This window comes from Diuraphis noxia, unplaced genomic scaffold (genome assembly GCF_037042655.1).
Source record: "Diuraphis noxia isolate RWA-SAM2 unplaced genomic scaffold, SU_Dnox_SAM2 contig0002, whole genome shotgun sequence".
Classification (NCBI taxonomy): Eukaryota; Metazoa; Arthropoda; class Insecta; order Hemiptera; family Aphididae; genus Diuraphis; species Diuraphis noxia.
This window is the reverse complement of record NW_028301712.1, coordinates 85,095,024-85,111,303: the sequence shown is the minus strand read 5'-3', so window position 1 is coordinate 85,111,303 and position 16,280 is coordinate 85,095,024. Positions and strand designations below refer to the sequence as shown.

Genomic DNA, 16,280 nt, shown 5'->3' with positions numbered 1-16,280 from the left:
TAGTTATAATCAATAATGAAACAATATTAAATTGTTGTTTAAATAAACAGTCGATATATGTATATATATATAATATCATTTTGTTTCTATGGAAATAAAAGTATATTATTTTTGATTATTATGAGTTGTAATAAACCCCCATTTGTTTTACAATATAAGTAAACACATAAGGTTTAATTTTTAGTTGTATATGTTTTTGATATTATGAATTTGTTTAATATCTTATCTAATGAATCAATCGTTTTTCAATTTCCAACTATCTTTGAATATAGCTATGCCCAAACACATTCTAAGCGCCTTAGTCAATGTGGACAATATTTTTCAAAGAATAAGGTATTTATCAATAATGGTGATACATTTAATGGAAAATATATCATAAAATATTTTAAAAAAACTACCAATGATAATGAAATAATTAATATAAATAATGATAACTCTGTTAATATCCCCAGTACTTTGCTTTTAAATAAGGTAAAAGATAACTTTTATAATACTGAATTGCACAAAATAATAAATGAAGAACAAGACTTAACATTGTTAACTGAAAATATCCATATCATGAGTAGTATTGGACTTCTTACAAAAAAACAGTATCAAGAATTTTTAGATAAACCTTCAAATACAATGAAAATAAATTATTTAAAGAATACATTTATCCAACGTGGCATGTTTTACAAACCTCATTTAATGCCATTACAACAACCAACAAAATTTAAAAAAATAATTCAAGACCACAAAAAATTAAAAATAATTACATATTTGTTAAATGAACAAGTTAGTAAAAGTTGTGAACATTTAAAAAATTGTGAAGTCATAGAAAAAAATAAAATTTTAACCAAATTAATGCAGTGCGGTGTTACTATATTTGACATTACTAATGGTTCTGAAATAGAATTAGAACAAGCTAGATTTTCTTTTAATTATATATACAATGAATTAATTAATTATAGTGATGAGGAAATAACTAGATCCAAAAAAAAGGGAATTATTAGAAAGTTCATATTAATATCAACTGCAATGACTTGGGCTAAAGATACTTGCAATTATCAAAATTATGATGAGAATGAAGAGGTAATTAATACTAGTTTTACAGAAAAAGATGTTTTGGAGCGATTGCCAATAGCTAAATATCAAATCATTTTTGAATTTGAGAAATTACTTTTGAAATCTAATTCATCAAAAATCAAAGATATTTTTCAAACATATATAATTGGTACTGGTATTATTTATGGCCACGAAGAAAATGCTTTACGTTATGTTTTTACTAGTGCTTGGCACAATCCTAAAGAAATGTATATTTCCATGTTGAATCGAAGAGTGCCTGTATTTCATGTAGATGAATTAGTCAAATTAGTTTTTATTGTTTCAACATATGATCATGTTAAGAATAATTATATACTAGCAGTAGAACAAGAATCATATGGTTTTAATAACATTATCAGATCCATATGTGATGAACTTTGTAGTTCACGTTTGGTTTTAAAGGAAGACCATTTAATCATAAACCATTATAAATTTAACAGTTTTACATGGGATTTAATATCTAGTGACTTAAATATAGATTCTATGTTGGATATTATTGTACCCAATTATCAGGTACTTCAAACATCAATAATATCAAATATGAAAAAATGGACACTTGATTTTATTGAAGCAAATAATTTATACTCTCTAAAAATTTTAGTTAGTGCGCAACCAACACACATATTATCCAATATTATGAACCGTCTAGCTAAATATTATCAAGTACAATTGATTGACATACCTACTTTAATAAATAATTATTTTACCTCTTTGAAAAATGATCTAACTGAATTAGAGTTAAGAATGAATGATTTATACATAAAACGTACTAATATCAAACACACATTAGTTAAATTAACTGCTCAATTTGATGAATGGTTTGAACAGATTAACGAACAATTGAATGTTGATAATTATTCTTTAAATGAACAAAATGACAATGAAATAACATTGGATACTAAACAAAACCTTGAATTTGTAAACAATAACATACAAATGTTAGAAAATGACACATCAGAAAACACATTAATGCTCAGTAATTTAAGTTACGATAACTATTTTAAAGAGCATGACAATTATAAATTATTCACAAAAAATAAAACAGATTTACTTGAAAATGATACTGAAATTAATAATATTAAATCTAAGTTGAAGCATTTGAATGCAAAATATAAGGAATATGAAAACAATTTCAATAGAAACAAAGGATTGTTAGATAGTTATTACTTATTACCATTAATAAAAGAATTGCTTTCTTCGTTCTCTTGTCGTAATCAAGGATATATACTCCATATGTTCCCTTTGTGTGTGGAGCAAATAAAATTTATATTCAATAAAGATATTAGCTACCCAAATGCTATAATTTTGTTATCATATAATCATTTAAAAACAGATATTCAAAAATGTTGCGATGACACTTGTTTGACTGTTAATGAAAACAATAAAATATGTTTGAATCACAATAATTTAGAGCAAGACACTGCAATTGCTTCTAATAGTTTTGTATCTGAGACCTCAGATATTTATGACAAACAAGAAGTCTCTATAACTGGGACAAATATGCAAGATAGAAATATCACAAAGAGCATTTTAATGAATAACAAACAAAAATATGAATCAACATCTATAAATCATCTGGAAGATTATTCTAAAAATAAAGGTATTATCGTACATAGGTTAAATATACCGTTAGAATTGGCTGATAAAACAATATCTTATAATTTACAACACAAGTTTTATACAGATACTATAATATCCCTGATTGGTCGTAGTCCATTTAAAGATATTAGACACGAGACTGATACAAATGGAAGTCAAATATCACCAAATAAAGAATTAAGCATAACAAGAAGGATAAATAGAAAGTTACAAATTACATTAAACAAGTTGAATATAATGAAAGAACAGTGGAAAAAAGATATAAACAAAACTCTAAAATCTGAGAAGAAACAAGAACATAGGAATTCAGTAAAGATTCATAATTTTTTAAGCACCAATATATTGCCGAAACTTCTGAAAGAAGTTTCTCCAGTTTATAATGGAAGTTCACATTTCCCAGAAAAAACAATAAATAAGACAATTTTATGCAACACACAAACAGATGAGAAATATTAATCATAATATTTTAATCACTAGGTCAACTTAAATAATACTATGGACATGATCATTAATAAAATAATCAATTCATGATATAAATATTGTGATCTTTAGTTTAAAAATGTAGAAATGTGTTCTTTACTAATAATATATAATCATTTATATCTATTGTTAAAGATTAATGTCAGTGACACTAGTCTCTTCTTTAAACATAAAAACCATTTATTTTCTTAATAATATTTTAAGTTGCAATATTTCAAAAGAAACATCTGAGAGGATGAAAGAATGAATATAATTATAATGTTGAAGTTAGGTTTTTAGATTAAAAGTGTCAGTGTGTGTGTGTGAATAATACTATTTTACATAACAAAATTCAATTTCTGGTGCCATGTGATTGGGTCTTTCAATATACATAATACATATAGTTTTTGATTTCCATGGAAAATGTTTCAAACAATTGGCAGCAATTGAAAAATTACTTTACAGTATTTATCTTAGTAAAATACAAGCTTGAAAGTTGTTGGAGTAAAGTAATTGCTCCAAGAGCATAAATCCACAACCATTTCTGCAGCCTTACACGGAAGTCTCCAGTCAATGGTTACTCTCATTTAAGTCCATGACTTCTAGCAAAGTTTGTAATTACTAATGTTATAAATACAAAATATTTAAGTAGATATTGTGGTGGTCGTATATAATACATATAAATAAAAACAAAAAATATTTAGGCTAAAATTATATTATTTCAGAAAATACAGAAAAATAGGAAATAATTTTTAATTTGAATAGGTGTGTCTCACATTGCACCATTAGTATGAGTAATTGAAATAGAATTGAATCTATATCAAGTCTTACAAGTAAATACTTAAACTATTATTAAAAAAAAAAAAAATAAGATGGCTAATACAAGTTTTTGATATTTACATAAACACACAAATTATTATTAAATATTTCAATAGAAATATAAAACAAATAACATAATAGTGACTAGAAAAACAGTAAATGTTGAATATACTAAGACATGAGCTGAATTTTAAACAAAATAATATTACAATTTGTAATTATATTAAGAAATAATTGGTATTTAAAAAATGGATGTCTAAAAACTGATTTAAAAGCAAGCTAATAATAAACTACAATAAAGATATAATATATTACGTGTGTCACAATATAATGCTCTTATACAATTATATATGAATGATTATCATTATTTCTATTCTTTTTCTGGTTTAGATATTTTTTTCACCATTTCATTGATCATGTCATTGTCAATGAGTCCAATAAATTTGTCAATGACATGACCATCGCGAATGGCTAAAACAGCTGGAACTGCTTTTACCTCAAATGTGTGAACCAAATCAGCATTCTTCTCAACATCCACAATTGCTAAATGTATGGATGGCGAGTCCCCAACCATCTTTTTTAACATTGGTGTTAATGTTAAACAAGGGTCACACCACTCTGCATGGAAATTGACAATCACAGGAATATCACTTTTTAGTACATTCTGTATAAAGTCTTCACTGCCACATACTGTAAATGATTTACGATAGACACGACCAACTGACATTGATCGTTTAGTTGTTTGATGAACTTTTTCCAAACAACGAAATCGGTTGAAGGACATTGTTTATGTTATAGTTTATAGTACCCAAGATTTAAGTTGTGGCACAGTCTTACGACTCATAACATGTGAAGAGAACAATGCTGCTAATCCTATTACTGTACTTATAGACAGTATAATCAGAGTTGCTAAACGCCAAACAAACAGTGGATCTACTATCTAAAAATGCACAAAAATGAATATTATTTAAATAATATGTATAAATGAAAAATAAACTAAACATATCTTGTGTGATTCATACCTTAATATCTGCTTTAGATGTTTCTACTGAACTACGAGGTATTGAAAGCAATATAGTTGTTATAAGAACTGTAGATACCAAAACAACTGGTCCAATACTATGACGTGTTCGAAGAGATAGAAGACACAATATAAAAGATGACGACCAAAGTCCAATCAAAATAATAGCACCAATACCGATTGTTGCAGTAGACATCTGACCTATAAAAAAATATACATTTATGTTAATGCAATATTAAATAATAAATCATTATGATTATTTATAATAATAATAACCTGCACAGAATATTGGATAGTATTCTAGTAATGGTTTCAAATATTATCTTAGTTTTTTTGTTAATTTTAATAAAATCTTATCTACATGGTTAGATGTGAAGTGGAATAAGAGTAAATTTTAATTTTAAGTCAATTAGTTCATTTTTTCCATTATAAGCTTATGTCCGATTACTGTGATATGAGAAATTTGCAATTATTATATAGCTGTGTCTAGGATGGTATAGAACAGGGGTTGGGAACCTGCGGCTCCGGAGCCGCATGTGGCTCTTTAACTAGCAACCTGCGGCTCTTTGGATAATAATCAATATATCGATATCCGTAAAATATAAATTATATTATACTAAATAATATTATATTTGTATAAACAATAATAATAATAATATAAATATAAATAATAATGAATTAATGAAATAAAGTTTTCCATATTTTCTAAATTTAAGACGTATTATTATGTTTTTATTGCCTACTAAAAAAAGGTTGTTCAAACCTGCAGTGTGGCTCCTGGATATCATAGTTTTGTATTTTTTTGAAAAAATGGCTCTTTCCTACGAAAAAGTTCCCGACCCCTGGTATAGAAAGTATTCAGTAGGGTATAAGCTATTCTGAACAAAAGTTAGATACAGTTTGAATCAAATATGAGAGGGGACTCTGAAACTTTTAAATTTCACTTAATAATAAAAAAGATCTTTTGTTATATAAATGTATTTATTTCTTATAAATATTAATATAGGTATACCTAATCATTAATACACAAAATTCAAGCATACACTTAAATGTACACTTAATATTTAAGATATAAATGATCTAGGCAATGTAACATCAAAAAATATTAACATGTTAATGGATGCTTCACTTTCTTATTTTTCTACAAAACCATATTTTTTTCATCGCCACAATAGCAGTAATTTTTTGAAAACCGCTACAGAAAAATAAAAGTGAAATAAGGTGCCCAATGATATAATGAGATGTCCGAGGTCAGAAAAATTATTTTTTTCGTAAGAGATCATTGATAATATCACTGTTATACTACAGTAATACAATTTTTTGTCATGGGTTTTTTTACTACAGCAGAAATATTTAAAAATAACCCCTGAAATCAAATTTTAGCATTATTGATATCACAGCAACATTGGCAACTTACTGTCCATCAACGTATTAATATCACAGAATAAATAAATGTATTCTGTGTTAATATTAACTCATTCGTTACCTTACTCATTATATGCAAAAGTATTATTTTGTGATCTTTATTAAACTTCTCCTTACCTGATATTTTGTTATCATTTTAATTATATTTAATAACTTTAAACCATATTAATATGTGCCTGTTAAAATAAATATAATATTTACGATTAATTTATAGACTATAAGAAAAAATTGTATTTACATTTGATTTCAAGTTCACTAAGACAGTAAGACAAATAAGAAATTAAACCATTAACATATTTAATTAGATAATGTATAGTATAAGATTATTTGAATATAAAATTAACAAATAAAATATGATGATGGTTGAATCTTTTTTAATTGGTAATGGTTTAAATATCTTAGATCTTAAAATCTCACTAAGAAAACAGTAAATATCAAACAATTTGAGTAGTAAGTACCTAAGTAAGTAACTCCTTTTTTATGTAGTAACTAGTAATTGTAATATACGTAAATTGAAAATAGGTATCAATTAATACTAAATAGTAAATAGTAATATAAATATTAGAATAATCATTGATAACCACAGGTTATCAAGTTTCTGAACAGCTGTTTTTACTTTTTATGTTTACGTTTACGCCGCGGTCTTCACTTCCTCAGAAAGTGTAAACGGAAAAAACGTCCCCGGTAGGAAAGTCCCACGGAAAAAGTCTCCAAATTATTTGATTTAAATTCAGTCTTTTATCATATGTGTAATGGTATACATAGCTCATAGGTAATACATGTTACATATTTTTTTGAAAATAATTCTAGGATTAAAAATTATGGTAGATAAGTATTTATATACATAATTAGGTACATTTTAAATTTATTGAAAATAATATAATAATATAATATCTTAAACATATAAAAATATTATTTAAAAAATATAAAAATGTATTTGTTCAAATATAAAATATCTCTTTCTTATATTTTGACCTATTTTACTTTAAAAAATTAGGAATATCTGCAAATTTGTCTTCATCAAAACGTTGACATAACAATATGTTCAATTGAACTTCAATTTTTTTTAACAGTTTTGTTTTTTTCCGATTAATTTCTTCTAATTCAGCCAATGCCATTCTTGCCTTGTGATATTGTACTATTATATTATTTTCAGATCTTTTATATTTGAATAATTACATTTGTATATTTTTTAAACAATATCATTATATGTTTAAGATATATTATTATATTATTTTCAATAAATTTAAATTGTACTTAATCATGTATATAAATACTTACCTACGATAAAATATTAATTTGGAGACTTTTTATCCGTGGGACTTTTTTTCCTAATATCCTCAGAAAGATGTTTCTTGGGTGCAAAAAACTACAAAAATATTATTGTTCCGATGTACAATAATCCCAATCTTAGAACTAAAGTATATTAGGATAATAAATAATAATATTAAATTGTTTTTAAAAAAGCGACTTAAATCGACTAATATACCTACTACAATATAACATTATAGTTTAAACTATTATTTTACTCATTCTGATCGCTTTGCTCGCTCACCAACTCTCTTTCAATTATTTTTTTTTGCGAGCTGGAGTTTGAACACTAAAAAAAATCTGAATGAAAATAATAAAACTAATACAAATAACTGCTGTAATTGTTTGTCTATGACATGGTAATTATTTTTAATTTCTTCTGAATAATTTATAAGTGAGATGTTGAAATAACTACTGAATTACCGATAGGTAATATTGTTTTATATTATTTGTAAAACAACTGCATTATTTGCTTTTAAAAAAATCCAAGATTCAAAAATTCACGGTTAAGATTAAATCATTAACTAGCTATAAGTTAAAAACACTGAGATAACCTAACCTAACTGAGATAAAAACTATAGAAAATACCTCCCCCGAAATATTTTCAAACAATATTCATTTTTTCCGTGTTGCAGCTATATAAAATACAATTTTGAATTTTAACTAAATATTATTCAATATATCTCTGACCTCTGTATATATATACAATCTATATTTATATGAATAATATTATGAATCTGAATCTAGGAAAAAATAACCCACCTTGTTCATATTTAAATATTATACACTTTTTTTAGTGTTATTTATACGATTTTGGTATTATCTTGTCGAGTTTAAGAAAATTATACCTAGTTGAACCCATGACTAAATAGATTTAGTCATGGTTGAACACATTTATGTACAGGTTATCATAAATTAAAAAAATATTGAACAATTAATGATAACAGTGTTCCAAGACAAAACTTTAAACCACAAAACTGTTAAATAAATTAATATTTTTAAAAAACTTACTGGTAAAAACAATTTTTAAGTTTTTTTCCTGTGATCGTATTTGTAACTCATCACTTATCGAACACCCAGAAAGCTGTTGATTTTGTTTTGGAACATAACAAGTTAGATAATGAATTATCATATATACTTCAGAAGATGTACATTATTAATATGGTAGGTAGGTATATGTAAATATGTATCTCAATTTATTAAAATAAAAAAAATGATTAATTTAATAATATTTTTTTAATCAATTATAAAATATAAATAGTCAAAAAATAGATAAAAAGAACTATCGAAAAATGGAATAACCCTATGTCGCTCAAAAGAAGAGAGGAAGTCGTACTAAATCGCCTCAGAATAGGTCATACGCATTACACACATGGTCACCTCATGAAAAAGGAGCCACCAAAAATATGCCTTACATGCGGAATTACATCTACAATCAAACATATTATCACCGAATGCAGAGACACAAAAGAGGCAAGACAAAAATTCAACATACCGGAACACCTTCACGACGCACTGGGCCCTGACGAAAAATCCACACAAAACATAATTTTATTTTTGAAAGATACTGAACTGTACAATTTAATTTAAGTCGTCATTTGATGTAAAAATAAGCCAATGGTCACGTTATCGAGGCTTTTCTCTTAATAAAAAAAAAAAAAAAAAAAAAAATAGTCAAAATCTATATAGTTTAATTAAATATTATCAAACCATTTGGATGTCTTGTTCATGCATCATGCATAATATTATAATCTCTTTAAAATAAATATTATTAATTAACATTACAAATATCATGTTAAATTAATAAAACTTGTTCAATAAAACTAATAATTTGTTCATATAGTAGTCCTAACTAAACTTGAATTTCTTGAATTTGTGGTATCTTTTGAGTGTGAATGTGCAACAACAACAGATAAACACTGTACCCATTCTTCAGCATTTTTACCACCTTTAGGTTTCAATATAAGAGATTCTTCTCCGGTAAATATTTCAAAAGCTTTAGGTATGTTTCGTGCACCACGACTTACTTTGACACTACGGATCTGATGAATGTCAATAGGAGTCCCTTCTTTGTCATTTTTCTTTAACAAAAAATAAACAAAATATCTTAAAAATAAATCAATTTATATAAATATACAACAAAAATCATAAGTTAAAATAAATTAGGTAATACATAATATTTAAAATTATCATGAAGATGTATGAACAATATACTCACAATTTATATAAAATTAATGCACTATTAACTATACAAATAAGTAATAACTAGTCTACATAAAACAATTACAATTAAGTACTCAATTCATACTTCATGCCCTCTTTGTAGCACAACTGGTTAAATTTATACCTACACTATTGTACGTGGAAATGTAAAATACCACTGTACAAAAATACATCATGCTATATGTTGTGTTTATTTTTAGAACTATAGTTATTTTATATAGGACTACTGCAAAACCCGGCTTTGTCTGAGAAAAATGTATCATATAATGCTATTTAGAAGTATCTCAGTTTTAGTGCACCTCAAAGTCAATGTACTTGAAATAATTCGATTAAATGCTAATACTCATGAATAATATTAATAAACATTAACTCAGTACACAATGAAAGCTGAAAAAACATGAACAGGCATAGTTCAGTGAGCCACAGTACACTGACTAAGTGACAAATAATCGCTTGCGGCAGACGTTGAACATTCTAACAAGTTGTAGTGTTTTTATTATCTAAACTACTTATGTAACAAATTATATATTAATTTTTAGGTACAATTTTGGCCAGTCTATATCAATGTCTAAATGAAATAGTGTGTGTGTGTTTCCGGTAAATAATCATTCTGAGGAGTATTTGGAACAACTTTGTAAAAAAATTTCAATTAAATTTGAATGATACGCTAAAAAACCGTAACATTTAAACACAATATATCTCATCCGCCCAACAGATAAAAAAATGAAACTTCGAGCGATGTGGTTATACAACTCAAGAAAGTATTTGAAACAGTTCAGTGAAAAAAGTGTTGTTCAATAGTGTCGTCAGAAAATTAGAACATAAAATGAACCGTTTATATACACATACACACAAGAATAATGAATATTATTTAATAATTATTGACTTACTGAGCCTTTGTAAGAGAGATGTGCTCCGGACAATGTAAAATATCTTGTTCTCCATCTTTTAAATATTCTCCACCTTCCTTTTTTTTCTTTTAGTTGACCCTCTATTACTGGTTGACTATCTTGCAAAAAACCAACTGCTCGTTCTGGATGATTACATAAAAAGCAGCCCCATCCACCAGCATTGATATTATAATGTTCAAATACATCAAAGTAACCACTATTACGAAGTTCATTTAAAACAGCGTCCTGATCTTTTGCACATGGGAATGCTGAAGTTACCAACGTCAGAAATGGTCTGGTTTCACATTTGAGAATATCCCAGCAGTTCTTTAAGGCACTGACTGAAGGATGGCGTGAACTAAGTGCTGAAGATGATCTTGCTTGAAGAGCAAGAAACATAAGATGAATCCAAACACGAGGATGTCGAGTACGAACAGTAAATAAACCACGATTATAGAGGCAATGCTCACCTCGACCTTCACAAGCAAAATGAAGTTTTGCAGTCTTTTTTGCTCTTCTTTCTAAATGTTGAGGAAAATAACATTTTTTAAACAAGTAATAATGAAAGTTATAGTTAATCAATACAAACCTTCAATAGTGCATTTAGCAGGAGGTGGAATTCGAACTGAAACTTTTTCCATGTAAGATTTAATTTTATCTAAATGTTTTTCACAAAAATGCTGCATAGTGTCTCTCATTGGATATGGCTCAAATACACTTATCCTCTAAAATAAAATAAAATATATAAATTGTATGTAGGCACTATAGCCTTAGTTTAAAAAGTTCACAAAATGCTTTTAATGTATAATTCTTTCAATATTATGTATATAAGATTATTTAGTTAAATTTCTTATGTAATATTTTAATTCATTTAATTTTATATTAATCCACATTAAATTGCTTATTATAAATATCATTTTATTGATTTTACAATTCTTAGTAAAAAAAGAAAAGTTGATTTTAATAAAAATAATATAAAATACACAAGTCTTCTCTTATAAGTAAGTAATTTATAAATTTAAGAATTAGAATTTAATAAGATAATTTTATATAATACATAATATATATATATTATATAATACACAGGAATTTTTCATTTCCACCTTACAAACATACAATGTTACATATTTTACATTCATAATAATATATTTTAATCTGTAATCTCTAAAATTAGAGTAAGTTCTTGGAGGATTTTATTGAAATTATTTTTAAGTAAGTTATGATCATTTTAAAATGTACAAAAAAAAAAACAGTTAATTTCGATAAAATCCTCCAAGATGCTCAAGATAATATTCTTGTCTTTAAATTTTATAAGAGGCATTAATTCAAATTAAAAAAATTACAGAGTAAAGCGTATTATATAAAATAAAAAATTGTCCATGTTGTTCATAAGACGGAGAAAATTAATGACCGTGTGGCGTCCACTTAATTTTCTGTTTAATTACCTGAGAAACACTTGAATTAATTATTGTAACACTTGTATTGTGACTTCGTCTTGGTGTCACAGTTGAATAAATTCCTGTATTGATTCCACCAGGGTCTACATTAAGACTTGGGCCACTTGATTGGATAGGACCTTGAGAAGTTAAACTTTGGTTTAATGGAGAACTTCCGGCAGTACTTAAAGGTCGAGATACAGAATTTTGTACACGTCCAGCCAAAGTTTGACTATGAGAATTAGCCAAAGAATCTTTAGAGTTTGTACTGTAATTGAAGTTTGTAGTTAATATACTTTCAGTTCCTCTTAAACAATTTAATACATTCAAAATTTAGATACATTTTAAATGAAGTAATGTAACTAAGGTATATAAACTTACAATGGTGTAGTAACTGTTACGCCACCACTTGATATTTTAGTTGTAGAAGGCTTATTACGATTTGATGTATTAGCAATACAAACTTGATTAGAACTTAGTTTAGTCATGCTTTTATGCAAACCTCCAACTGATCCGACTCTACTACCAGATACTAAAAATTATATTTAATAAATTAAGTTTAAACAGTATTATACTTATTATATTAACATTCTATATGGTTATTTTTGCCTGATTTTTTTTTTTTTTTTACCTGCATTTAAGCGCGTCATACTACGATGAGCATTTGAGGATTGTAATCTTCCAGTACTACGACTATCTGCCATTAACCTAGGTCTGGGTGTAATCACTATTCTATTTTTAAAAAAATTTCATTATTTCTATGAAAACTTTTAAATTAAATGTAAATTGTACTAAAATCAACCTTGAATTTCTTCCATTATTATCTGTTTGAGTAGTTCTAGTAATATTTGAATTAGTAGGTGACTGATTTCCACCAACTTTAACTATAGTTATACCACCAGATATTTGATTTACATGAGATCTGAAGAAAACAATTATTGTTCACATATTAGAACTCTACAGCATATTTTTAGTACTAACAAAATATTCCGATAATTACTTCGTGGTTCGGCTTATTTGTAGAACTCCATCTAATATTTTATCAGTAAATAAAATTGGAAAACAAGAACAAAGAAATGTAGCTTCTCGTACTAAAAGACTTTGACTTCCTCGATCTACTTTAGCTAAATGGTCCATAATAAAATTTAATGCTTCTTGTGCTTTTGTCTATTTAATAAAAACAACACAATTTGTACTTTTATTCATGGTTTCAAAATCAAATATCATAATAACAAGACCTTATTTATTTTTCCAACAGCTGATAAAACTTGAGCAGCAATACATAGAGCATTGGGATTACATTCTGCAGCTTTTTTTATTTTCAAAACATAATCAGATAGAAGTTGTGGTTGGTTTTTTGCTAAATTGAGAAAAACTTGCAATGTAGGAATAACCGTTTGTGATGTACATAAGTACTCACACAATTGTGGTAAACTAGCTTCCAACAACTAAACATATTTTAGTTATTTATTCTGTATTAATTAAATATAATGTGATGAAACAAGTATACTAACAGATGGTTTATTGTTTGCTATAAGTGAGCATAGTTGTAATAAAGCCAACTTTTCAGTGAGTTCACACAATGGCAGTAAAGAAACTAAAGCCATTGCATGATCATGAATCGGATCTCTTGTTACTTCATAGATCTGAGGAAGGACTCGGCATAATGGATAATTACCTAAAAGATTACATTTTTAAATAGATTTGGCTTTTTTATAAAGTTGATAAAAATAATTACCTGAAATTATAGAATCTATAATGAGTTGTATATGATTTGATAGTAACGGAGAGTTATCTATTGCTGCAAGTGATAGATACGAAGCCATATTTCTTGATAATACTTTATTTCCTTTATGTAAAAATTTCACAGCCACTGGTAATACTCTTTTCATAACTTCTTTTTTGCTATAGTTCTAAAATAAATATTTTTTAATGACTATTTTACACACATAGGATAATATACATACCTAGCTTATTTAAAAAAATTTTAATTATAATTTTATACTAACAAGAAACATGCAGGATATTATGTCTGATGATATTTTAGCATGAGGAGGGTCTTCTTCTTTTTGTGATGGTTTGAGATTATGATTAAGACATGATTCCAGTAATGTAACCAAGGCTTCAGCATGCTGTTCCATTGATCCAGTTTCTCTGACAAATTAATTATGCAATGGATTAATATACACACATTGGAGTAGGTTAATATACTCTAAATATTATTAATTCATTTCTCTAAATAATTTTTAAATATTTAAGTGCTAAAATAAGATGAATAAGCTTTAAAGAATCCTACACACTGCAGCAGTAAACGTGGCAACCAAAAAGAAATCAGACACATTTTAATGCCAAAATCAAGACAAAAGAATTTTACCATCAACCGTTGCAGTGTATGGCGACCTTGATATATTTACATCAGAAATCATATTCTGTGAATATTTTAAGAATAGATTAATTTAAATTTGGCTTAGCATATAATTATAAAACTATATATTATAATTTATTCAATATGGTATAATACAGTCTTAAATAAAATAACATAAGTAATATATTATTATAATACCTGATAGCAGTTGTAACTCTTGTGATACAAATTTCCACAACACTTTGATCATTGTCATTGTATACATAATCAGGAAAGCTTGTGATTTCACAAATTATATTAATAACTTCTGATAAATCATTCACAATAGCATCATCAGGAACAGTAAATAAATCACCAGCCTATAAATTATTATTTTTTTAATAAATAAGAATTCAAATAAATGCAAGCTTTCTTTTAATCAAATTATACCTTGGATAAATCTTTGTAGTTCAATACTTGTGTAAACAGTTCATGCATTTCTTATAACTTTAAATACAGCTAAAGTTTCAAAATACTACGAAAGGAACTAAATAACAAAAATTACAGATGTTTAAATGTGAAACATTAATGTTTATTTACTATACAATTTAATATCAAAAGAATCTAAATAAATATTATACCATATAACACTTATGAAAATAAAATTATAAATTGGTTATTGATTATACTTTAGAATATACTCGGTACCTTATATCTATTAAAGTATTAATATTAATAATTGTGTAAGCAATGTTAAAATTATTTTATTAAACAAAACTAATTAATATCAGTTAAAATTATCGAAAAAACATATTGTACCTACATTCATTATTGTAGTAATAATATATACATTTTTTTTACTGTTAATATCCAAGTGATAGAATGGACAATGCAACAAATACAATTACAATAGCCTATGCAATCCTTTAATAATACAAGTATAACCATTTAACTTGATATCATATATTGGGCTTTAAAGATATAAATTTATCTGAATATCTGAATACTTTGATTCGTTCTTGATACTGATGAATGATCAAAGATAAATAATAAATATTTTTACTATAAATATTCGCTGACTGACAATTATTAATTATTTTAAATAAATTTGTGATTAAGTGATTAAATAACTGAAACTTCTACTACTGACAAACTATGATTATTTTCAAACACTAGATAAAGTAGCATGCACAAGCAATATCTAAGTTAAAATGTTTTAAGTGTCTTAATTAATTATAAAATTAAACTACTTTAAAACAAATATTATTTCATGTAATCATGATATATTAGGTACTACATAATTTGATTATTATTTATTAAACAACTATTTACCCATGAATAAAAAACACTTTAAAATTGTGTAATATAAAAAATTGGGATAAATGACTACCTAAATAAAATAGGTACACAATTCAGAAATCAGAAGATAAATGTATAAAAAAATAATTGATATAGAAGTTTACAAGCACCGTTAATACTTAAGATGAATAAATTCGAAGAGCAACACTTTCTTTGACTTTTAATAGGATGTCTAGCTTTTTGAACTTTTGTTATGACAAAGTTCACATTTTAATATTAACATTTGTATAATTGTATATAAAATTAATATATAACAAACATTGAAATATAATAATAATGATATACTGATATTAGAAACTCCACGTTATAAA

General features: G+C 26.0%; 3 protein-coding genes and 1 long non-coding RNA gene across 7 annotated transcripts; 2 read left to right on the top strand and 2 right to left on the bottom strand.

The window, feature by feature from the left end:
• The first annotated feature begins 274 nt into the window (after positions 1-274).
• Positions 275-3,330, top strand: LOC149059031 (uncharacterized). Its single transcript, XM_089219325.1, has 2 exons — positions 275-333; positions 567-3,330. The coding sequence occupies exons 1-2, from the start codon at positions 275-277 to the stop codon at positions 3,136-3,138; spliced, it is 2,631 nt and encodes an 876-aa protein (XP_089075451.1). The 3' UTR covers positions 3,139-3,330.
• Positions 3,331-3,840: 510 nt separating this feature from the next.
• LOC107164332 (thioredoxin, mitochondrial) lies at positions 3,841-6,977 on the bottom strand. Of its 2 annotated transcripts, XM_015512115.2 has the most exons (4): positions 6,865-6,977; positions 6,524-6,582; positions 4,983-5,182; positions 3,841-4,900 (listed from the first exon to the last, which is right to left on the bottom strand). In XM_015512115.2, the coding sequence occupies exon 4, from the start codon at positions 4,742-4,744 to the stop codon at positions 4,331-4,333; it is 414 nt and encodes a 137-aa protein (XP_015367601.1). In that variant the 5' UTR covers positions 4,745-4,900; positions 4,983-5,182; positions 6,524-6,582; positions 6,865-6,977; the 3' UTR covers positions 3,841-4,330. The 2 variants fall into 2 exon arrangements, with proteins under 2 accessions (XP_015367601.1, XP_015367602.1); XM_015512116.2 differs by lacking the exon at positions 6,524-6,582 and having other exon boundaries at positions 6,865-6,937.
• Positions 6,978-7,149: 172 nt separating this feature from the next.
• On the top strand, positions 7,150-9,112 carry LOC149059030 (uncharacterized). Its single transcript, XR_016190221.1, has 3 exons — positions 7,150-7,178; positions 8,749-8,885; positions 8,979-9,112. It is a non-coding gene; the product is annotated as an uncharacterized LOC149059030 (long non-coding RNA).
• melt (ventricular zone expressed PH domain-containing protein melted) lies at positions 8,935-16,215 on the bottom strand. Of its 3 annotated transcripts, none has more exons than XM_015512136.2 (15): positions 15,943-16,215; positions 15,061-15,157; positions 14,830-14,990; positions 14,276-14,420; positions 14,005-14,179; positions 13,781-13,944; positions 13,505-13,714; positions 13,267-13,433; positions 13,069-13,188; positions 12,898-12,998; positions 12,648-12,798; positions 12,276-12,573; positions 11,420-11,555; positions 10,831-11,351; positions 8,935-9,798 (listed from the first exon to the last, which is right to left on the bottom strand). In XM_015512136.2, exons 2-15 carry the CDS (start codon positions 15,106-15,108, stop codon positions 9,553-9,555), a joined length of 2,643 nt encoding a protein of 880 aa, XP_015367622.1. In that variant the 5' UTR covers positions 15,109-15,157; positions 15,943-16,215; the 3' UTR covers positions 8,935-9,552. The 3 variants fall into 3 exon arrangements, with proteins under 3 accessions (XP_015367622.1, XP_015367623.1, XP_089075450.1); XM_015512137.2 differs by having other exon boundaries at positions 12,276-12,534; XM_089219324.1 differs by lacking the exon at positions 15,061-15,157 and having other exon boundaries at positions 15,943-16,214.
• Between the last annotated feature and the right edge of the window lie 65 nt (positions 16,216-16,280).